General features: G+C 40.7%; 1 protein-coding gene across 3 annotated transcripts in view; it reads right to left on the reverse strand.

Annotated features, from left to right (window-relative positions):
* Window positions 1-20,299, reverse strand: part of LOC128732850 (cadherin-87A) — a 473,132-nt gene that overhangs the window by 73,633 nt on the left and 379,200 nt on the right. For all 3 annotated transcript variants that reach the window (XM_053826265.1, XM_053826266.1, XM_053826264.1), the window contains one exon: window positions 6,638-6,843. In XM_053826265.1, the coding sequence (XP_053682240.1) occupies window positions 6,638-6,843 (206 nt within the window). The remainder of the gene's footprint in view (window positions 1-6,637; window positions 6,844-20,299) is intronic.

Consider the following 20,299-nt stretch of genomic DNA (forward strand, 5'->3'; position numbering starts at 1 on the left):
ACGAGGATTTGTCATACTAGTTTTGTTGAAAACAGCAAAATTGGGGCTTCCAATATCCGTTGAATATAAATACCCAATGCGGGAATATGGCCCCTGAACCAATGCGATGGTAACAGAGTCATTAAAAAGTTTTTCGCATAATACAAATTTGCTGCCCGCTTGTGTTGAAGATTTATTTGTGCAACTCTAACTATTTGACTAGCGGCAGGGGCGGACTGGCCCACCGGGCAACCGGGCAAATGCCCGGTGGGCCCCAGTAAAAATTTCGTTGTTACACAAAATGAGATTTTCCAAAACTTTTATTTCAGTTAAACTCTTTCTACGACTCACGAATGTTCAATTCCTGGGGCCCCATGATTCATGAAATCAACCGATTTGATGATAAAAATTCAGCTTCAAATAGGATTGTTGGGGCCCCGAACTTTAAACCAAAATTTCTATTTCAAGTAAACTTTTTCTATGACTCACGAAAGTTCGATTGCTGGGACCCCATGATTTATGAAATCAACCGATTTGATAAATAAAAATTCAGCTTCAAATGGGATTGTTGGGGACCCGAACTTTAAACCAAAGTTTCTATTTCAAGTAAACTTTTTCTATGACTCACGAATGTTCGATTGTTGGGGCCCCATGATTCACGAAATCAACCGATTTGATAATTGAAAATTCAGCTTCGAATGGGACTGTTGGGGCCCCGAACTTTAAACCAAAATTTTTTTTCAATTAAACTTTTTCTATGACTCACGAAAGTTCGATTGCTGGGGCCCCATGATTTATGAAATTAACCGATTTGATAAATAAAAATTCAGCTTCAAATGGGATTGTTGGGGACCCGAACTTTAAACCAAAATTTCTATTTCAAGTAAACTTTTTCTATGACTCACGAATGTTCGATTGTTGGGGCCCCATGACTCATGAAATCAACCGATTTGATAATTGAAAATTCAGCTTCGAATGGGACTGTTGGGGCCCCGAACTTTAAACCAAAATCTCTTTTTCAATTAAACTGTTTCTATGAATCACGAATGTTCGGGGCCCAGCACCCCATGATTCATGAAATCATTTAAGTTGAGCTGTTGGGGTCCAAGCTCCGAAAATATTACCAGCTTCAATTTTGAGTATTTAAAAGTAGAATTAGTATTTCATCTGCAGTTATTTGACTGCTTATAAGTATTGAACTGTCGGCTTAAGCTCCATACTCAGTTTACTTCAGTGGCGACGGTCCGTTATCGATCCTGCGCCGAATGAATTATGGTCCTACCTTTCTTCAAACCCCTCGAACACCAGCTGAACGTGCATCATCCTCGATAGCGCACATCTCTCAGTGCGATGTCTACTCCGAAGTCTACGGCCTCTTCTTGATTCTCTGCTTAAAATAATTTTGGCTACTCTTTCGTCGGGCCTTCTAGACACGTGACCAATCCAGCGCAGATTGCCACACTGTGCTATCTTCATTATAACAGCATATTTGCATTCTTAAGATAGGTCACGGTTCATGCGTCTGCGCCACACTCCATTTTGGATTTTGCCAAATTTTACGCTAAAACCCCAAGTATTCGTCGATCAGCTTCTTTTAGCGTCCATGATTCATGTCCGTAAAGGGCCACCGAGAGGATTAGTGTTCTCTAGAGCGTCTGTTTTAAGCGAATTTGCAAGCTACGGGACTTCAGCTACAAAATGTAATGCCTGCGTAAAGGCCAATTCGCAGTTGTAATTAGTCGTTTTAATTTACGACTTACATCGCTGTCACATGTCACGAGCATACCAAAATATATTCAGTTCCTCTTCGACACCAACACCATTTGGATTTTCATGCCATGTACTTCGTTTTGACGGTGTTAATGGTAAGTCCCAATTTCTCAATAAATGACCTAAAGGCTTCTTTCGCTGCTCTACTTTTGATTTTGGTGATATCAACGTCATCCGCAAAATCAAAAAGCACGTAAGGTCTCATCTGCTATTCTGACTCATAATTTTTACTCATCCAGCGTCACACAAATCAACGTAACTAGTTCTGTGGGAAAACCATGTCCTAGCGTTAACTGTCACAGCTCATTTCGTTTGACTGAATCGTATGCCGCCTTGAAATCCATAAAAATATGGTGAGTCTGCTAGTTGTACTCCCGGAACTCGTCAGTTACTAGACACAGGGTAAATATCTGATCCATCGTGAAGCGAAACCCTCATGAAAACCAGCTTGATACTCGCCAACGAAGAACTCAGTTAACGGACTCAGTCTAAAACACAGAATAGGGAGAGCACCTTATAGGCAAAATTGGGTAACGTAATGCCTCGATAGTTTTTACTCTCATGTCGATGTCCGTTTTTAAAATTATGGGAAATGAGGCCAATCAACCACTCCTCCGATATTTATTTTCCTCCCATATTCTGTTCCTGACAATGAGGTGGCGAATTGTTTCGTACAACTGCTCGCTCCCCGTTTTTAGAAGTTCAGCCAGGATACCATCCTTTACAGCAACCTTACCGTTTTTCAGCTCACTGATTGCTCTTTTGATCTCCTCCTGTGTTGGTGGCTCCACAGTTTGGCCTTCGCTCAAAATTCTTATCCTGTAGCTGCTGATCTTCGTGTTTACTTCTCTATTCAACAGCGTCTGGAAATACTCTTCCACCTGGCTGCTACCGTCGTTTGGTCAGTAAGCAGGTTGCCAGCACTATCATTGCACATCACAGGCATGGCAAAATTCTTGCACCTGACCGTTTTGTGGAAACTCCGTGTGTCGTTGCTGACGAACCTCTCCTCTGGATTGGCGAGCACGTGTTCTTCGTACTGGCGTTTTTAGACGGTGGGTTCTTTTTTCCGCAGCTCTACCAGGATGAACCAAAAAGATTCGCGCAGAGTCTCGGGCATTCCTCACATTGAAATCGTGTGAAGAAATTCTAGGATTCGCACAGAATACCTTGCTTATAGAAGCATGATTCTTACAGGAAAATCCAAGAGTTGAATCCCAGGGATAGCTATAACTCGGCACGGGAATCGCCTGCACTATGAACTGTTCTGTTCTGACGTGTAGACGCAGTAATCTACTCATATATATTGAACTATTGACATCATATCATTTATCACGCAAATCAAATCAAATGTTCACGCTGCGGCAGATCCTCAAAAAGTCCATGAATAGAGAATTCAACGGACAATTATTTCATTGATTTCAAAGTTGCGTATGATACCATCGATTGTAAAATCATGGCCATTCTAACTTCGCAGGGGACTTTATCAACGTGATGGTTCCTCAAGTGGGCTGTTCAACATGCCGTTACAGGATGTTATCAAAGAAGCAACACACAGGCACAATCTTCAGCAAATCTAGTTAGTTCGTCTGTTTTTCCAATGAAATGGATATTGTCGATAGAACAGCATCTGGGGTGGTGGCTGAACAAACTAAAACTCAAAGCAGCGAAGATTGGGTTGAAGAAAAATGCGTCAAAACTAAAGTACCGTGAACCGCTAATATGACGCACATGCTATGCTAATGCTAGCTGGTAACTCGGTCCTAATAACGACTTAGTTTGTTTTGTTTCGAGCATCGAGCCGCCATGCTGCCCGTACTCCCGATACTCGACAGTGCCTGAGTCGAGTCGAGTTGCACGACATGACTTACAAAGAGCCCATATTCATTCGATTTACTGTCCTTGTAACGCTGATGTCTTTTGAGTAGATGTCTTTTTTGTGTTAATTTACTATCATGAGAATATAGCAAACTGGGGCCCCTAATATCAAAGGTCCGGTGGGCCCTTTGGCTCCCAGTCCGCCCCTGACTAGCGGAGTATATACACAAACAATCTCCTATCACAGATCAGACAGAAAATAGTAAGCGAAGCCAATATTGTTGGCCAGAACACACTTGGTGTGATCTCCAAAAGGGAAATGGGACAAAACTTCTATGTTGTTCTTCTTTGACAACAAAGATCGATCGTACCAGAGCCCCGCATGGCACAGTTGGGACAAGATATCCAAAACACTCCCTTCGCGACTGGTATGTTTTCTTCTCCCCCAGCCATCCAGTCATCGACACGGAGTTAAACCCTGACTTTGTTTTGAACATCGCAGTTTAAAACCTTCGGTTTTGGTGCAAAAGTATGTTGCGGCACGAAGCCGCATGATAAGTATATTCCGACGAAGATATAGACAAAGTGCTATTGTTCTGCTCATGGATGCATAGTTGACGTAACAACCATCACCATGTTGGGAAAACGCGTTTATATTATTTTAAGATAAATAACCGTATCTGTTAACATTTTCAACTAAATAATCTGTCATTTCAATAAAGATTATTCATAGGAAATGGGCTGACAAGGTTTTCAATGCAAGTTTATTTGATCTGAAAAACGCCTACGCCAGTTTTTGCGAATAATCAGTCGTTTTGATGAACGTTTATTCACATAGTTTGGCGTGAAAACTAGGCTGCTACGTTCGTAGCTCATATTAGCTGTATTCCCTGTAACAGTAGCACTCAATACGTCAGTTTTTCTCTGCCACTGTATTATATCATATGTTGAACAACTAGTTTTTGTCTTTGGGTCCTAATTTGTAGAAAATAATAAAAACTAAAAAATAAAAATAATAAAAACTAAAAATAAAAACCAGCACTTAGATTGTTGAATCTTCATAAGTATCCCATTCTATCCAACTGTTTACGTCGATATGAGGATGCGGATCCTGGAGGACACTGGGAATCCGGAACCGGTTCCAATAGAGAGACATTTCAGCATCAGTAAAATATGTCATGTCGCACATCAAAAAACATCAGCACTTCACAAGATAGCGATTGGTGACATCTCATGTCTCTCAAATGCTATATGGCCGCTTCCGGGCCCGGAAAGATTTTTTTCTCTTTTCAGCACGGTACGGATCTCGAAGGAACTTGTTCAGGACATGAAATCGGCCATATGGCCTGTGACAGACATGAGATGGTCACCAATCGCTATCTTGTGAAGTGCCGATGTTTTTTGATATGCTACATGACATATTTTATTGCTGCTGAAATGTCCCTCTATTGGAACCGGTTCCGGATTCCCAGTGTCCTCCCGGATCCGCATGGCGCGCAGATGGCTTGTAACTGCAGCATAGTAACTGATATGACCACAGTCGATGATTTGCTTAAAAAAATCAGTATGTTTCCAACAGATTTCAAATAATTAGCAACATTACCTAAAAAAGCTATGTCGCCGTCCCCCACGGAATAACTCCGGAACCATGTGACATATGGCTATGGTTTGTAGATATTATGAAAATAGAAAAGATTTTCGGGAAGATTCCCAAGTTTAGTGAAAAAATATTGAAAGATAAAAAAGTCACGGCCATTTTAGCAAATTTTCGAATGGTAAAAATGATGTAGATCTTAGAAGGGTTAATAATAAGAATTTTATTTCAAGAGATGAACCTGTTGATAGTTATGACTTCATGAGTTCTGAGGTGTTGCATGGGCAGTGCATAACGGAAAATTTGTTCAATTGTTTTTCCATTATAGCCGCAATCTTTTCAAACAAAACATGTTTATTTTTATGTATATTTTGTGTATCATATAGTAAAGCATGTGTTGCAACAAAAAAGTAGATTTTGGTGAAATTGGTTTTTACGTCAACTATGCATCCAAGGGCAGTGTTGCTCTCACTAGATATATTAACAATAGGCTTATTATTCAACGCATATATAAAAACAGCAATAAATGTAAAATCTTCAGTTCAATCAGTTAACAGTACTCCTGTTACTTGTGAATATCACAGTCTCGTTAAATAAAGTAAAGACGATCACGAACATTGGTCAAGGGGCTCCTAAGTCTGTTCATCCCGCAGCCACGTTCACCGAAAAACAGGTGCCGAATTGAAAGATTAGGTTGCCGGAAACCATCCGGCGTAATAATAATTTTTCTACAAATCAAAATGTCACACTAATTGACTGACGCTTGAACTCGTGCGTGAACACAACGTTAATGAATGTGATCGCAACAATTGCAGCATTCCAGCCATTTGCTAACTTTATTGATCGGACAAATAACTACATCAGACTAGCTGCTATTTCTGAAACTATCCTATTAAGTACCGTTGGTAATGATTTTTTTTTTATATTTGTAAGTACAACTAGCAGGTTTAAAGGAAAACGACTATGCAGAAGTTGCTCTGATTCGGGGAATGACACTATATTTAGACATAAAAGAACATTTATTTTTATTTCGAGTGATTTTGTTTCAATAAAGTGCTCTAGTTCTGAAAGCCATTACGGTTCTTCACCTGTATACAATCGTACCAACAATGGTTACCAAAATCGAATTTCCACATCCTAGAACTATCGATATGATTTATGCATTATATGTATGTGAGTGTCTCATAAATTAGATAGGCTGATTTTATAGCATCTGAAAATTGTCTTATCGTACCAACGCAGCATTTCAACTGAGCTCTGCAGCCATTGTTTGACAAATAGCTGTCTAATCCATTTCAAAACGTTCGGCTATAAATCCGTTTTGCATATTTATCGCCGCCGTTCGAACAAAGCATAGCGCTCACAGTCAATATGGTCATATACACGTGTTCGTACTCATGTTCAATGTATAGATACAGCTATATTATGTATTGAATTGAACAGGCAGTTGCCCATGTATTTACGAGATGTCCTTACCTCTCGGTCCAACGGTTTTATCACCTTTACGTCGCCACTGATTGGATCTACCATAAAGTTGTCCGAACCGAGCAGTCCGAAGGAAACGTTTCCGCCTTCCGGGTCGTAACCTTCCAGCCGATATACGACACTACCGACCGGGATAGATTCGGACAAGGCCAGGTTGTTCATGTCTTGCGTAAAGATGGGCGGTAAGTTGCACTGACCTGAAATGTAAAAAAATAAATAGGTATCAGATTGCATTGCAAAAAGTCAGTCTTTGTTAGGTGTTGCTGATTCTAAATCAAAACGTTGCATGTATAGGGAAAAGTAGTCAACAATGAGACAGTAGGAACAGTGAGTAACACGGGAACAGCTTGCCTAAAAAGCATTCATCAAATTGTCCTGGAAAATTAAATGATCCTACTTTTTGTAATATTTTTCAACAAAAATCAAGCATGTGAATTTCAATAAGATAATCTATATCAAATCCAAACTAAATTTACTATGTCGCTTCACATACACGGGTAGAAATTTGATCTCCAAAACGAGCAAAATGACTCATGATTCCCGGTTTCTAGCTCATGATTTATGAAAATACACCATGAATAAAAATCATGATATCACGAGCTTCTTGCAGTACAACACAACGCAAAACCATGAACTATTATTCATGATTTTGTGCTGTCTGGTACGGCAGTTCAGTCATGATTTGACATGAATTCACATTTCATGATTTCATGATTCCATTCATGGCATCAGAATCAAATTTCTTTCCGTGTAGTAATAAGAGTTAATAATAAAAAAGAATGCCAACGAGTTATTATTGCTAGACAGCGCCTTTGCTAAAGCCTGGCTAAAAGTAATCTGGACCCATAGGACAACCTATAATTCGGGACTGGAGATTCACAAAAAAACATAAATGACTGGATTGCATTATTTTTGTTTAGCTTTAAATTTTAGAGTATTACATTATTGCGTTTTTCTTGTTCCGATAGAATCCCGAACTTTTTTCTTTATAGAACTCATCCTACCCTGGACAGTTGAAGATGCGCATGTTAACATGTTTCTTCCATTTTGATAGCATTTCTTTAGTTCTGTCCCCCAACTCCGTCGATGTCGTTGTTCGATAATAGCCTAAAATTTTTCAATGGACGAAACTCCGGATAATTGGGAAGGTTCATCTCTTTTGGCACGAAATCGACATTATCAGCTCCATACCACTCTAGCACCACCAACTAGCTAAATCAGGCCAGAATATTATGTTACCTTTATGTTTACGAATTAATGGCAAAATACGTGTCTTCAACTTGATGTCATTGCTGAGGAAGTAATGGAAGACTCAGTCTTTAGTCCACAGCTAGATATTCCTTGACAGAATCATGGCCTTCTTTGCGAATTTATCAGCAAACACGAACTTGTTCTTGCCTGGCAGAACACCACGCCCAGTTGCACTGTAAAATTTTTGACCGGGACGTTACTTGAAATCTACTTTCACGGAGGTTTCGTCATCCACCAAAATACATTCGTCTAGCACGCTTCTTGGCCACCAAATTCTACTTCAAGTGCCGATTCGAATGTGTACTGGCACTGGAAGACCTATAGCCTTTAGCCTATAGCCTATAGCGAGGATATTCCGCGTGTTTTAATAGTTAGTATCCTAACGCACGTCAATAGCTTCCTTCTCAGCTCTCGGTCCCCAGTTCCGGTTTTCTTGAAAGTTTTTCTTTGCCACTCTTCCACAATTAAGTTCTCTTTATAACCCTATTACTATTTATTACTGTTGATTTTGGCATTTTTAGCACTTTAGCCAACTTTGATCCAGTTCTCTCTGGATTTTGCAGGTGGTTGTGCAAAACTTTTTTACGTCGTTCGAGTTTCAATTCCAATTTCATTGATCCGAAGCACCAAGGATACCCGCGCAAGGATATCCACAAAGCCACCTGGAGATCACCTGACCAACGTACATTGAACCAAATTGACCACGTTCTCATAGAGGGCCGGTTTTTCTTTAACATCACGAGCGTACGTCCCGCCGGGGTGCAGATATTGATTCTGACCATTACCCAGTAGCAGTACATGTGCGCTCAAAGCTGTCCACCGTATACCGGACACGTCAAAGCCGCCCTCCTCGGTCGAACATCAGGCAGCTAGATAACCCGCAAGCTGCCGAGAACTACGCGTGAGTACTGAATGAGGCACTGCCTTCTTCCGAGGAGTTAGGTGCTTCAAACCTCGAAAACGGTTAGGGCAGAATACGCTCGGCCATCGGAGAGGCCGGTACCGCGGCACTAGGTCTTGAGCCTCGGAGTACACAAAATGATTGGTTTGATGGAGAATACCAACAAGCGATGGAGGGGAAAAAACTTACCTGTAAGTATTGCCACTAGAGAAAACCTGGTCAAATACCGACGAGCTAGAAACCAGTTGACCACGATCCTGAGGAGGAAAAAGCGCCGAAAGGAGGACAGAGATCGTGAAGAATTAGAACAACTATTCCGAGCTAATGACACGCGCAAGTTTTATGAGAAGGTGAACCAAACTCGGAATGGCTACACCGAAACCTGACATGTGTAGGGACGAGGGAGGGAATCTAATTACAAACAAGCGCGAGGTGGTCGACAGATGGAAGCAGTTCTTCGATGAACACCTCAATGGCGAAGTCGCAGAAGGAGGCGGAACGGAAATTAACCTAGAAGCGCCCATGGAAGATAGTAATGTCCTAGCACCTGATCTCCAAGAAGTCAAACGAGAAATCGGGCTGCTGAAGACCAATAAAGCCGCTGGGAAGGATCACCTACCGGCAGAGCTTTATAAACATGGCGGAGAAACGCTAGCAAAGGCTCTACACTGGGTTATTTCGAGGATCTGGGAGGAGGAGTGGCTACCGGAGGAATGGATGGAAGGAGTGGTTTGCCCCATATACAAAAAGGGTGATCGGCTAGACTGCTGCAACTATCGTGGTATTACGCTGGTACAAGGTACTCTCCCAGATCCTGTTACGCCGGTTGTCACCGATAGCACAAGGTTTCGTAAGGAACTATCAGACGGGTTTCACGGGGGCTCGCGCAACTACGGACCAAATTTTTACTATCCAACAGATCTTGCAGAAATGTCGGGAGTACAACGTGCCCACGCTTCACATCTTTGTTGATTTCAAAGCAGCATAGGATACAGTCGATCGAGACAAGCTATGGCAGATAATGCACGAACACGGTTTTCCGGACAAACTGACGCGACTGATCAGAGCTACATTGGATCGAGTGATGTGTTTCGTACGCATCTCTGGGACACTCTCGAGTCCCTTCAAGACGCGGCGAGGATTGAGACAAGGTGACGGTTTATCCTGCATGCTGTTCAACATCGCTCTTGAGGGGGTGATCCGACGTGCGGGCATCGAAACGAGAGGCACAATTTTTACCAAGAGTAGCCAACTTCTAGGCTTTGCAGATGACTTCGATGTCATAGCCAGGAACTTTGCGACGGCGGAGGCAATCTGCGCCAGACTGAAAGCAGAGTCTAGGAGAATTGGCCTAAAAATAAATGCGTCGAAGACCAAATACATGAAAGGAAGAGGCTCAAAGGAAACAAACGCGCGCCTCCCACGGACGGTAACCGTTGACGGTGACGAACTAGAAGTGGTAGAGGAGTTCGTGTATTTGGGATCGCTGGTGACCGCGGACAACAACACTCGTAAGGAGATCCAGCGGCGCATCCAAGGAAATCGGGCTTACTTTGCCCTTTGTAAAACGCTACGATCAGGAAGCGTACGCCGCCGCACGAAGCTAACAATGTAAAAAACTCTTATTAGACCGGTAGTTCTTTATGGACTTGAAGCCGTGACGCTGCTCACGGAGGACACAAGCGCCCTTGCCGTGTTCGAGCGGAAAGTGCTGCGGACGATATTTGGCGGAGTACAAACTGGAAGCGGAGAGTGGCGGAGGCGTATGCTGCCCATGGATGCATAGTTGACGTAAAAACCAAAACGACCAAAATGTACTTTTTCGGTCCTACGCACTCTTAACTATGTTGTTCACATGCCCAATACTCGAACAACATATGTTTGTTCGAAAATATTCGAGAAATTTAGGAAAATTGAGCTACTCTGCTATTGGTTTCACGTAATGCTAATGGTTGACGTAATTCCCCGCATAATCAATCAGCATAACAACCTATTTGTTTTTGTAGCTTTACGCCAAGTTATGTGAACAATCGTTCAAAAAAACAGTCTGTTTATTCGCATAAACTGGCGTTCGCATTTTTAAAACACAATAAATAATCATAAAACCGCATCAGTCCTGTTTTGATTAATAAACTCTACTAAATTGACAGATTATTCGATTGAAATAGTTTATAGCAAAGATTATATGGCTTTAAACGTTTTTCACGATAAAAATGCGTTTTCTCAACAATCATGGTGCTGGTCGTTACGTCGACTATGCATCCATGGGCAGTATGAATCACGAGTTACAGGCACTTCTTGGGGAGACTCCCATCGTACATCTAGTGAAAGTTAGCAGGCTACGGTGGGCCGGACACGTCGTATGGATGCCGGACGACAGTGCGACGAAAATAGTCCTCTTCAACAACCCCACCGGCACCAGGAACAGGGGGGCCCAACGTGCAAGATGGCTCGACCAGGTCAAAAGCGATTTGCGATTTCTGAGACGACTAGGAAATTGGCGACGAGTGGTCCAAGACCGAGTTGAATGGAGACGAGTGCTTGAAACAGCACGAGCCACCGCGGCATTAATTTTTTCTATGATGAATTAGGACCCCTTACCTTTTTAAGAGGGGGGGCTCCCATACAAATTTCCTCATAACTCGAGAACTAGTTAATCAAATGGAACCATATTTGGCATGTGGGTGTTTTTGGAGGCATTAATTTTTTCTATGATGAATTAGGACCTCTTACCTTTTCAGGAGGGGGGGCTCCCATACAAATGAAATACAAATTTCCTCATTACTCCAGAACTAATCAAGCAAATGGAACCAAATTTAGTTTGTGGTTGGTTTTCAACGCATTTTTTTCTATGGTGAATTGAGACCCCTGCGCTCTTTAGGAGGGGAATAATGACCCCTCTCCCCTTTTAAGAGGGAGGGCTTCCAAACAAATGAAATACAAATTTCCTCATAACTCGAGAACTAATCAAGCAAATGGAACAAATTTTGATATGTGTATTTGGAGACAAGGATGTTTTCTATGGTGAATTGAAACCTCTCCCCGCTTCAGGAGGGGGGCTCCTGTATAAATAAAATACAAATTTCCTCATAACTCGAGAACTAATTAATGAAATGGAACCATATTTGGCATGTGGGTGTTTTTGGAGGCATGAATTTTTCTGTAATGAATTAGGACCCCTCTACCTGTTTAGCAGGGGGGGCTCCCATACAAATGAAATACAAATTTTTTCATAACTCGAGAAGTAAGGCTTCGTACACAAATTACGTAACGCTTAGAGGGGAGGGAGGGGGGTCGAGTTAGCGTAACTTGTTGTTAGATAGGGGGGAGAGGGGGTCATGAGAATAGTTACGTAACAAATATATGAATACCAAAGAGGCAGTTGCCAAATGAGGAAAGGACGTGTTGGAGGTGGAAAAGAGTGAATCGGTTTATACTAATATGATATATGATACAAAATTAAGGGTTTGTAGCTGATGAAGATAATCCTACTAAATTTCCAGTTATTACGGTTGAAGACCATTCCAGGCTGCCCAGTTTGCTTCGGGGTACGATGCGGGCCTAACAAGCCGTCGTATGTATGTACGTCGTATGTATGCCGTATGAATATCGGCTAGGAAGTGCTGCTATAAAGCCAGTAGGATCGTTGCACTATCCCCGTAATTGTCCTGTACTCTAATAGCCAGCTGCGAAGTCAGTCGATAAAGAAGGGTCAAGTTCTCAACAGGACGTTTATACCCATGGCTTTGCTTTTTTACCATTTCAGCTTAACATGGGCCGATGCCTGATTGTTGTTTTTAATATGAAGCTTGCTAATTTGCTAATCTTGCTAATTTGGTTGAATTTCTTAAAAATTAAAAAAAATATGCGGTTCAAGTCATTTTTATTGAATGTTGAGGTACGGGGGGGAGGTTTGGTTAACGTTACGTAATTTAATGGGGGGGTTATGCCAAGCGTTACTTAATGTTACATAGGGAGGGGGTCAAAAAACCGAAATTTTTGCGTTACGTAATTTGTGTACCACGCCTAATCAAGCAAATGGAACCAAATATGGCATGTGGGGGGTTTTGGAGGCAGGAATTTTTTTTATTGATGGTTTGAGACCCCTCACCCCTGTGGTAGGGGAATAAGGACTCACACAAATAAAACAGAAATTTTTGCGTAACTCAAAAACTAATCGAACTCGAGAAATTTTAGACTCTTTTATAAAACATTAATAAATAACAAGATCGCCAAAAACTATCAATAGTAACATTAGATAATTCAGCGCGAGACGGCCACAGGCCTCGCGAGTTTTGCCGGCGACCTGCCGTCGGAAGCGTCGGGCACTGCTGGGGGCAGCCCCCCGTAGAGATCACCTCTATCTAGGTTTATTTATTTTCCTAGATCTACTGACCTCTTTTACTTTCCTTCAGTTGGGTCACCCCTGCGAAATGGTACTTTCTACGAAAAGATTTTCCGTGAAATGGTACATCCCGCATATGGTTTTTCGCGAAATGGTATTCTGCGAAACTCTATATTCCGCGTTATGGTCAACCGAGAATTGGAGTTCCGCAAAATTGTATTCGGCGAAATGGTTTGTAATGATGGAGAATATTTAAAGGCTATCCGCTTTATTTTATCAGGCTAAGCAATGGAGGGAGTTGTTTTCTACTTTACTGTGAGGAAAATTTGTATATTAAACACCCATGAATTCCCCAGAAACTTGCAAAACTCAAGACTGTGACAATCATTGTGACAAGATTGTGTCATCCGAGATTCACGCTTTATGTAGAACACAGTTTAATTTGTGGCAATACGAAGTTTGCGTGTCAGCTAGTTTGATGTAAAACTCAAAGAACTAACACAAAGATTGAACATCTTCGCAAACATCGTAAGATTTGGGCTCAACTAGTATACTATACTACTCATACCTTTTAAATTGTACAGCGCATACTTTCAAGATATTTCATTAGTTTAATTTATTAAATTGAAAATCAATAGAATCTGCTAGCACAATTCAACACCGTCTTATCGTATCGCGAAATTGCAACAAGGTATAGAAGAAGGAACATATAAAATTGCTTGTTACTGCCAGCTGTATCCTACTAATCTATCATCATTTTCTCCCGTTTAATTCTCCATAGGAAATACACATATGCTAAAACTCTCGTATCCGGTACAACCGCTAGCACCAGTATTAGTTTTATTACGGATTCGATTCCATCTGCAACATATGGCTGCCATTCGTCTGGCTTACCAGGAAGCGACCGACATTCTCAAAATGGACCCTTCTCTGTACAGAGAAGCATCATCCCTACCACGGGGAGCGATGTAGGAATACGATCCTGTGTAACAGCATATTCGAAGAAAAATAACATCAATTTATCTTCGAGAGTTCAATACTGACAAAGAATGGATGCATTGATGCATCTTACTTATCATGTAAGATTTCAATGATATTCAGTTGTGGTCGATATTTATAAATAAGTGAATCGTGCTCCATCGCATCAATGCACGATTTAGTTACTGTTATTCACATAGGAAATTCTACCGCAATTTTCTGAATTGCACAATGCAGTAGCAACCGAAAGTAATTGGAGCAATCATTCGTTTCTACATTAAAGAATGCTTAGCAGTAACAGTAATAAACTTTCTCGTTCAATCTATAATCATCATTCATTCATCAAACGCAAAGTAAATACTGAACAAAGAAAAATTTACTAAGTATCCACCTGAGCATCGCGAACTATCTTATGATCAAACATTTCGAACGAAATGTTATAAATAACCAACCTAGATTTTTAGATAATTTTTTACTTTAAATGATTATCCCTACTTTGTCATATAAAGTCACGTATTTGTAATTTATGTTCCCTTCAATAGATTCGCAGTAGAAAGCATATTTAATTTCACAGCACCCTTTGTTGAGTAGCGCTTTCTTCCTATGAGAAACAACTTAATATTAAATTAAACATTTTCCAGTAATCAGCATCCTTTTTCATCCTGTCAACTGCAGGTGATGGGTATAGCCGCTCACGGTAACAGAGGGAAAATACAGCCAGCAGGTGCTTTGGAACGAAAGTGATTTTTAGTATTTTGCTTTGAATTTTCACTGATTGGAAATGTGCAAAACGGGACTGGGACTGAGCTCAATTTAAGCAACAACAAGCACAAAAGCAGACGCTATTAATTCTACATGAACCTTGCCTTTCGTAGCTGCAACGAGGAGCCGTGAATAATTTATCTCATTCTCTGCTTTTTTACATGTTTTCAACACACGCCCGGTCAATTCAGTCCAACAACAGCAGCAGTTTTTGGACTTCCGTTTCAAGTCAAGGCAAGCTGTTGAAGTTGCTTAAATCCAATTGCTAGGAAACCATAGAGAATGAGAAAACACAATTTACCGACTGCTAGCATCCAGACGATGACGATACTTATTCTAGTTTCTATACTCTAACACTACGGGTACATAGTTTGCAACACTTTTGGCCCTTCTTGCAATGACTGAATGCATTAAAATACGGGGAAAGAATGAACGGATTCTGCCAGCAAAAAAACAACAACTGCTTTCAAGTGAATTAGCATACTGTCCGAATTGCTTCCGCAGGAGCGTCACAATGTAAGCAGATTTGAAAAAATTAACTCAATCATCCAACACCACATATCATGGCATTAACATACCGATAAAATACTTCTCAAGAGAATAATATTATTTTCATAAACCACAAATCATAAACTAGAACTAACAGAATAATAAAACTTGAATTGCTCTTAATTAAACCATTAGCTTGAACCATAAACTTCCAATTCTAGTTTTAGTAACCTTTTAATAGACTTAGTGGTCTGTAGAATACCAGGCGGGCTTAGCTCGAGTTGATTATTACTTGTTTCGAGCCGTAAAGCCGATTAATTTGAATTAAAAGGACACTCCGGCCGGAAACGTAACGAACTAATCATTTAAGAGTACCAATATAATGCTCGCTATTTTCGACTTTCTGCTTTTCTACTTTTAGCTAACCTGGAAGTACGACGCCAGTTAATAAGCCAGTCGCCATATGTTCGAATCTCGGCTGAGAAGAACAAATCGGGTACCGTTACGATTTCTGCCGGGTGGAAAATCCTGCAGAGAAAGTGCCTTTGTCAAACAATTAGCATACCGAGGCTCAGAAGTACCGTCAACGGTATGCCGTATATCGCAATGCCGGTAGAGTTCATAAAGAGAGCAGATTTCACTGCATAGTCGTCCGGCATCCTTCCGACGTGACCCTGACACCCACCGTAGCCTACCGACATTCACCAGGCGCACGGAATTTTTCCAAGTAATGCCTGCAACTTGTGGTTCATATGCCGTCGCCACTCTCCACTATCCGTTTGTACTCCGCCGAAAATAGTCCGCAACACCTTTCATTCAAACACGGCAAGTGCGCTTTTGTCTTTCGTAAGCAAAGTTACAGCCTCTAGTTTATGAAGGACTTCCAGTCTGATTAGCGTTTTGATTATCGTCAGTTTTATGCGGCGGTGTATGCTTGATCGAAGCGCCTTGCTGAGGAAAATGTAGACTCCACTTCCACTTTAAATGCTTCGGTGAATCTCCTCGGTCGTATTATTGTCGGCGGTGATCAAAGGTTCCAAATATATGAACAATCACTGTCCATGGGAGATGCCTCCGGTTTTAGTCTAGCGTAGATTGCCTCTACCGTTCCAAGCAATGATATCGAGGTAGTCTGCGAAAGCTAGGAGTTGGCAACTTTTGCTGAAGATCGTTCCCCACGTTTCTATGCACGCACGTCAGATTACACACCAGGGTACCTTCGATTAGTCGCGTCAATATGCCTGGAAAACCGTTCCCGACATTACTGGAGGATTTGTCGGAGAGTAAAAATTTGGTCTGTAGTAGCACTCTACGAAATCTGTTGTGACGCAACAAGATCTGGGAGAGCACCTTGGAGGCGGCGTTGATCAGCGTAATACCGCAGTAATAGTAGCAATCGAGTTTATCAGCCTTTTTGTTTATGGAACTTCATTCGCTCCTCCGGTAGTTCTCCTCCTCCCAAATCCATGATATTATCCAATAAAGTGTCGTTATAAGTGGTGCTTTGCCATTTTCGTAGAGTTCTGTCGGGAGTCCGTCCTTTCCGACCGCACCATTGTTCTTCTGCTGTCGGATTTCTCGCCGGAGTTCTAAGAGATCGGAAACCGGGATGCTGTGACTCGTAGATTATTTACCGTTCCGTCTCATTCTGTTATAGCACCATTGAGATGCCCATCGAAGAACTGCTTCCGCCTGCCGACTACCTCGCACTCGTTTGTGACCAGGTTGTCCACGTTGTCCCTAGTCCACATCCTTTACACATCCCTATATCCTTTACGATATTGGCTCACCCTCTCATGGAATTTGCGCGTCTCGTCAGCCCGAATAGTTGTTCTAGTTCTGCACGATCACTGTTCTCCCTCTGGCGCTATTCCCTCCTTAGGGTCGTGATCAGCTCATTTCACACTCGTCGATACTTGGCCAAATTCTTCCCCGTGACAATGCTCAAACAGTTTTTCCAAGGTCTTTTTTTATTCCTCTCCGTAGCTTGCTGGCATTCCCTGTCATACCAGTCATTTCGTGCACACTGAGTTTCTACACTTAGCACTGCGGTTGCAGCCTCATTGACGGCCAAGTGTATCCTACTCCATCCGTCTTCGAGGGTCGAAGCACCTAGCTCGATGAAATAGGCGCGCGTAGTTGTCGAATGTTTAACCGAGGAAGGCGGTTTTGTTACGTGGTAAATCGCCGCACCCCGTAGGGAGCGCATGTGGGTAATTTTCGAGAATAACTGGCCATCGAATATGGTCGATTTGGTTTAATGTTCGTTAGTGCCTGCGAACTTTCGCGACCTGCGAAATTTAGCGATCTGCAGCTCCAGGTACTAAGCATCCATAAGGAAAAATAACTTCCTTGTCAGCGTGTAGGGCGCTATATCCCGAGCAGGAGCGAAGAGCAAATTAATATCAAAATGTGTTATGGAAATCGAATAACACATATCAAAATTTAATCTGGTCTTGGCTGACATAATTGGTAAAATAACAAAAAACAATATCAAAATTAGATTCCTTTAAGGCCAAAAGAATAACTGCTTGTGTTATTTGAATAACAAAGCAATAACATGACTGTATTCAAAGTTTGGAATAACATATTTTAGTATTATTAAGGTATTGAATAACAAATGTAGTAGCAAAAAAAATTATTTTATAAAATATTTAATTTAATTTAATATAATTCAAAATCTCTTTAATCAATAACAAAATATTATGAAATAAATCGAATGTCATTTTAAGGTCACAATAAGATATGATAACAAAATCAGTTATTAAATTCATCTTACAAACAATGTTTTAAATATCTACTTAATAACAAAATGTGTTATCAATGTATCTCCATATCTATTCAATAACAAAATATAGTATCATACTTTAGTTTGATATAGTTTTGATATTATTTTGCTCTTCGCTCCTGCTCGAGATCTCCGCATATTAGCGTTGGTAAGAGGAAATGCTTATCAACTTAGGAATGTATTGACTCGTTTCATTATCCCTGATTTGTATTTTCAGGTATAATAAGTTCAAGTTGTTACGTAGTTTTCGAACCGTAAATTTCGCATGTGCATAGTATTTTGGATATAAATTAAATTATGGTTATATATGGTATATATATATATATGGTTAAATTATGGTTATATAGCACCATTGGCATTATTTTAAATTTGTTAAAAAGGTATTTTTTATATCTTAGTTTTCGTAATTACTGGCTTTACTAGAAAATTTTCGAATATCCAGGTTAGTCTCATATAACTGGTGCTTACATATTTACATTATCCTTCTAGTAGATGGGGGAGTCTACTAACAACATTTCCTTTCCGGAAATACTTGTGAAGATGTATAGGATTCCCTGGTCTTAGTAGCAACCAGTATTGGACTAACATTCCTTCCCATCCCACCAGGACCCGCATTCGGACGTGGCCGGCGTCGGTGTTGATCAGCATGCAGGGACCTGATATGGTTGCACAATGAGGAATAGCGTGCTGTCCCAAGTATGCTTTTTCCAGCCATCATTTTGCAATTTTCATCGGTCCTGGTCAATAACGGAGTAGCAGCACACGGGCGGTATCCTATGCTTATGCTTATGTTTATAAGGAAAAATAACTTCCTTGAGATAACAGATGGCGTACGAAAACAGTAACATCCATTGCATTGAAAATTTTAACAATCTTCAGAAAATCAGAAAAAAAATTAAAATATTTTCACGACTTGCTCCCTTAGTTTCCCTCTATCTTGTGAAATTTATTGAAAATATATTACGGATTTTACACTTTTAGGATTGATGTACAAATTTATTAATAACTTTATATGACAATATTGTTTCTTCCAACATGGTACTATATACGAGAGAAAAATTTAAAAATTTGAATCGTGTTATTTCCGAGACAATTTCGAAACAGATGGATCAACAAATAAATCCTATGAGCAACTAAAACCATTTTTTACTCAATTATCACACTCTACGTCTCTGCATCTGTCGTACAGAAACAAACCGGCAATACCACTATTCATTTCAAATTACCTTACAGCTGAGCCAAGTTGCCACCCGAATAATATGTCACGATAAAATAGCTCAAATGAGTTATTGTATGTCTGCCATGATGCCATAAACGTCCATATGTAAATCAAATTGCGATTCCCAGCCTCGATGAAATGGGCTCCTAGCGCACCAGCATAAAGTGGAGAAAATGCAATAACCATCTATCATAATATCTTTGGAATTAATTCCAGTAGCTTTTTTTGCGATCTCTACCCATAACAATAATAATAATTGGCGGAGCCAAAATCTGCCCTTCCACCTCTGCCTTCTTTCAATCTTTGATCAAAAAATGTTCACAGCGCACTCTTTACTACCTGTAAATAAAACAATCTCAATATTCCCCCTAGTCGCTTGTTGGTGTAGTTAAATTCATGCCTAAGCCTTCTTAGTAAATCAAGTTGCCAACCCAAGCTGCCGCCATAGTACAGTCTACAGTGTAAGAAAATGTCATACACATCATAAATATTTACAAAGCTACAGCTTATGTTCTCTTGCTGCACGTGCTTGGAAATTTTTGTTCCACTGATACACAGCTTACATCTTCCTTGACATCAACTACCAGTAACTAAAAGCAAAAGTAAACCATTACGAAAATATGCTGCTCGCCCTCTATAAAAGATCAACTAAATGATTGCAAGATAATTGCTTTACATTGCAATGCAGGATATAATTCACTAGCCTAATAGATTCGCTACTCTAAGTCAAGGTTTTTAAAGAGCCAATCCTCGTTCTCTTTTAAATAATATCATTTTTCTCAAATTAACCCATCCCCTCCCAGCGTTGCAAAAACGCAACGTACCCTTCTCTCGATTCCAGGGAAGGTTAGGTTTGGACCCTAAGAAACAAAGAAAGATTGGCAAAAATTCCAATCGACCTGTTTTTGCTCAAAGCTTAG

The sequence above is a fragment of the Sabethes cyaneus genome, chromosome 1, assembly GCF_943734655.1.
Source record: "Sabethes cyaneus chromosome 1, idSabCyanKW18_F2, whole genome shotgun sequence".
Classification (NCBI taxonomy): domain Eukaryota; kingdom Metazoa; phylum Arthropoda; class Insecta; order Diptera; family Culicidae; genus Sabethes; species Sabethes cyaneus.